Genomic DNA, 5,000 nt, shown 5'->3' with positions numbered 1-5,000 from the left:
CACTCCCCTTAACTGGCACTCCCCTAAATTGGAACCCCTTAATCCGTCACCCCCTAAACTGGCACTCCCCTAAACTGTCACCCCCCTAAACTATCACCCCCTAAACTATCACCCCCTAAACTAACACCCCTTTAACCAACACCCCTTTAACCAACACCCCTTTAAATAACACCCCTTTAACTGTCACCCCTAAACTGGCACTCACCTGTACACAAAAACCATTAACATACCTGGCGATCATTAGCCCACAGACGACAGGTAAAAAACTCATGCTAGGTGAGACGTGTTGTTAAACCTGAGTCAAGGAGAGGTCAAGGGGGTGGAGCGTAGAGAAAGTGTGGCACCTCCTCCCTCACCCCCTCAGCCCACCTCCCTCCCTCCCCTCACTCTCCCTCCCTGACTCCCCCTCCTCCCCACTCTCACCTCTCCCTCCCTCCCTCACTCTCTCACCTCCTGACCTCTCCCTCCCTCACCTCTCACCTCCCTGGCTCCCTCCTCACTTCCCTGACTCCCTCCTCACCCCCTCCTTCTGGACTCCTCCTCCACTCACTCCTCCCTGACCTCCCTCCTCACTCTCTACCTCCCTCCTCCCTCCCTCACTCTCTACTCCTGACTCCCTCCCTCCCTCACCACCTCCCTGACCCTCCCTCCTCACTCTACTTCCTGACCTCCCTCCCTCACTCTCTACCCTCTGACTCCCTCACTCTACCTCCCCTGACTCCTCCCTCCCTCACTCTCTGTCTTCACTCTCATCTCCCTGACTCCATCCTCCCTCACTTCTGCACTCCCTGACCTCCTCCTCACCTCTACCTCCCTGACTCTGACTCCCTCCCTCCTCACCTCACTCCCTCCTGACCTCCCTCCCTCCCTGACTCCCTCCTACCTCTACCTCCCTGACTCCCTCCCTCCCTCACTCTCTACCTCCCTGACTCCCTCCCTCCCTCGCTATCTACTACAACCACCCACTGACAACAACTACCACTATCAGAAACCACTTTTAATTTCACCTACCAGTATCTACTTGCATCATTTACTAACACAATCTACCACCATCAACTATTACCACATACCAGCTCCTATTACCACCATTCCCACTATCACCATCCTCTACCACCACTCACTACCATAAACCAACGCCCGTGCCCAAACTACATCGCCAGGGAAGGCAGAGTATAGTGCCTGTCTAAAAGATTCGAACCCGTTTTAAAAGATTCGAACCCATCTTAAGTGATTCGAACCCGTTTTAAGTGATTCGAACCCGTTTTAAATGATTCGAACCCATCTTAAGTGATTCGAACCCAACTTAAGTGATTCGAACCCAATTTAAAAGATTCGAACCGTTATCTCAAAAAACCGATCCCACCTTAATTAGCGAGTCGAACCCCGGCCTTGTGTGTACGTTTGAAATGAACTTTATTGGCACCTTTACGTAATGCCCTTTATCTCAATAGCCACGGATAACAATGGCATTCGAGGGCATTTAGTAGGCATTATTGGCTCTATATGGCACTCATATGTAAGGTCGGGAGGTCAATGCCGAATCTACCTCTAATACGAGGTCTTAATGGCACTGTTACGTAATGTTTTGATCTGAGTAATAACAAGTGATAGGGGCACTTGTGGTACTGACTTCTTCAAGAGAGAGAGAGAAAGAGAGAGAGAGAGAGAGAGAGAGAGAGAGAGAGAGAGAGAAGAAGAGAAGAGAGGACTAAGAGGAGAAAAAGAGAAGAAGAAGAAAGAGAGGAATACAAAAAGAAGACTATTGAGAGTTACTGAAGGCAAACAGAGACTGGGTGACGTAGCAAAACCTGTTGAGACTAAATTATAGAGAGAGAGAGAGAGAGAGAGAGAGAGAGAGAGAGAGAGAGAGAGAGAGAGAGAGAGAGAGGTGGGTGACGAGCAAAAACCTGTTGAGACTAAATTAGAGAGAGAGAGAGAGAGAGAGAGAGAGAGAGAGAGAGAGAGAGAGAGGATGACGTGCAAAAAACCTGTTGAAATTAAATTAAAGAGAGAGAGAGAGAGAGAGAGAGAGAGGTGGATGACGTGCAAAAACCTGTTGAAATTAAATTAAAGAGAGAGAGAGAGAGAGAGAGAGAGAGAGAGAGAGAGAGAGAGAGAGAGAGAGAGAGGATGACAAGGCAGAACCTCATAATAATATAAGAAAAAATACGAATCAAAAATAACAGAAGAAAAATTTGAAAACATGAGAATAAAACAAAAAATAACAAAAACGTAATAAATAAAAAAAAACAAATAAAAACAAACAATATATTAAAGATGCAATAACAACAACAACAATAACAAAGAAACAACACAAATAAATAACCATTGAATAATCACAACACCTAATAATAATAACAACAATAACAATTCAATAACAATACAATCACAATACAATAATAAAACAGTCACAATAACAATACAATAGTAATACAATAACAATGCAATCACAAGACATTCACCAATCACCCGAAGGTTTTATAAACAGAGGAGGCCGTTAGCTTACCAGCCTGAAGGACGCCGCGTGTCTACCAGGGGTCGAACGGGTGGTGGTGGTGGGTAGTGGTGAGTCCTGTTGCTGCCGATGGTTGTAGTTGTGGTTTTTGTGGTGGTTGGAGGAGCTACGGGTATTGGTTGCTTTTGTTGGTGGTGGTGGTAGTGGTAGTTCGCGGTTGTGGTGGTGGTGGTGGTGACGGGTACTGATTGTTTTTGTTAATGGTGGTAGTTCGTGATTGTGGTGGTTGTGGTGGTTGTTACGGATTTTGGTTGTTTTTGTTGGGGGTGGTAGTTCGTGGTTGAGATGATTGTTGTTACGGGTACTGGTTGTTTTTGTTGATGATGAGTGTGGTAGTTCGTGATTGTGGTTGGAGATTGTTGTTGATTCTTCATGATAGTTGTTATGCTTGTTGTTCTTCTTGTTGTCGTTGTTGTTGTTGTTGTGGTACTCAGGGTGTTTACGTCGTGTGAAGTGAGCCCTTGGGAGGGAAGTGAGTACAGCGAGGGAAGTCCAATCGTTGTTTGGACTCAAGGTCGAGATAGTACTCAATTTGGTACTCTCAGGTGACCCCGTTACTGCTAAGCTTTTACTTCGTTTTAAAGGCATTGTGGTCGTACTCGAGGGGTGGTAGTACTCGAAGGGTGATGGTACTCAAGGCGGTGGTCGTACTCGAGGGGTGGTGGTACTCAAGGCGTGGTGATACTCAAGGGCTAGTTCTCGAGATGTTGGTTCAAGGAATGCGAAGTAGGAAGAAGAGGAGGAAGAAGTCAAGGAAGGAGATAGAGGGAAGAGAAGGAAGAAGAAGAGAAGGAAGAAGAAGAAGAAGAAGAAGAAGAAGAAGAAGAAGAAGAAGAAGAAGAAGAAGAAGAAGAAGAAGAATAAGAAGAAGAAGAAGAAGGAGGAGGAGGAGAAGGGAAGCAGCCAAGTCTTGTCACTCCCTCAAAACCAGCCACTGGAACCCGTTGTGTTGCGCCACCTGACACACAAACACACACACAGGTAACCCACCACTCACCGACTACCACACCTTCACCGTCACCCCCCCTTTTCAAACCTGACGAAGTAACACCTGAGGTTCTTTCTCCGTGAAATTGAACCCCTTATAGACGTTCAACCTGGGGGGGGGGGAGTTTGTTGACACCGACACAGGAGACGTTTTTGGAGATTCAATTAAAGGTTCACACACGTTCTCCTATCACCTGAAGGTTCACACACGTGCTAGTGGTTCAATTCTTCCCTAGGGGTTCATAAATTTGGTGAGAGGATTGAAATGAATGGATGTTTTTATTCTTGACTCTCAGTTCACAGAGAGATGACGGTAGAAGGTTCAATTTTGTATGATATCCAAGTTTTTTTTCTCATTCAGGTTCAAATACTCGATAAAAGTTCAATTCTTTACTACTTCAGGTTCAAATAATCGATATAAAAGTTCAATTCTTCACTACTTCAGGTTCAAATACTCAACACACGTAACACACCAACCTGTTACGGCGTCACAAGAACAACGTCACACATTCATAGCTTTACTGCGTTACACTAATGATGTGACGGCAATATAACGTAACACTCTAGGCAATGTTTACACTCTTCAGGCTGTTACGGCGTTACTGTCCCACTTCCCGGTCGATAAAAGGAGGTATTGATTATTTCCAGGGCGATAAAAGGAGGTACTGATTATTTCCCGGGCAACAAAAGGAAGTACAGATTATTTCCCTGGCAACAAAAGGAGGTATTAATTATTTTCCGGGCAATAGAAGGCGGTATTAATCATTTCCCGGGCGATAGAAAGAGGTGTTGATTATTTCCCGGGCGATAGAAGGAGGTGTTGATTATTTCCCGGGCGATAGAAGGAAGTATTGAATATTTCCCGGGCGACAGAAGGAGGTATTGGATATTTCCCGGGCGACAGAAGGAAATATTGAGTATTTCCCAGACAATAGAAGGAGAGAGGAGAATATTTCCCAAGCATCAGGGGTAGGTGAGAGGCTGGTGTGTGTGTGTGCAATTCTTCCCACACTGCGAAAGACGATGATGACTGCCCTGTAACACTTGAGGTTGGGGGAAAGTAGTGGTAGGTACTTCCTACTGTCTGAGGCACTGTCGGATAGCAAGAAGCTGGGGGAAAGTAGTGATAGGTATACTTTCCCCACTATGAGGCACTGTCGGATTGCAAGAGGCTGGGGAAGTAGTGGTAGATATACAGTACTTTCCCACTGTATGAGGTACTGCCGGAGTTAGTGATGGAAGTACTGGAGGAGATACTGTCCACGGAATATAATATCAATGGCACTGTCGGAGAGAGGCACTGATGTGGGACATTAACAACGGGTACACTGACTTAGGCACTGTCTAGCATACTGATGGAGGCACTTTCTTCAATACTGACAGAGACAGTGTCCTAAGGAAACTTCTACTAGGAGCACTGTCGTAGGCACTAAAATGGACACTGTCACAATGATTTTTCAGCCATCAAAGCCTTGGGCACTGTCTTGAACGTATAAAG

General features: G+C 45.7%; 1 protein-coding gene across 2 annotated transcripts in view; it reads right to left on the bottom strand.

Moving 5' to 3' along the window:
- Positions 1–5,000, bottom strand: part of LOC121855144 (probable serine/threonine-protein kinase DDB_G0282963) — a 72,567-nt gene that overhangs the window by 40,916 nt on the left and 26,651 nt on the right. The window contains exon 1 of one of the 2 annotated variants that reach the window (XM_042350013.1): positions 2,507–3,290. The exons of the other annotated variant lie outside the window; for it this stretch is intronic. Within the exon in view, the coding sequence (XP_042205947.1) occupies positions 2,507–3,103 (597 nt within the window). The 5' untranslated portion in view covers positions 3,104–3,290. Of the gene's footprint in view, positions 1–2,506; positions 3,291–5,000 lie in introns of those variants that run through there. 2 annotated transcript variants of the gene reach the window in all.

The sequence above is a fragment of the Homarus americanus genome, unplaced genomic scaffold (assembly GCF_018991925.1).
Source record: "Homarus americanus isolate GMGI-L3 unplaced genomic scaffold, GMGI_Hamer_2.0 scaffold57563, whole genome shotgun sequence".
NCBI classification, from domain to species: Eukaryota; Metazoa; Arthropoda; class Malacostraca; order Decapoda; family Nephropidae; genus Homarus; species Homarus americanus.
This window is presented reverse-complemented; position numbering and strand designations above follow the sequence as displayed.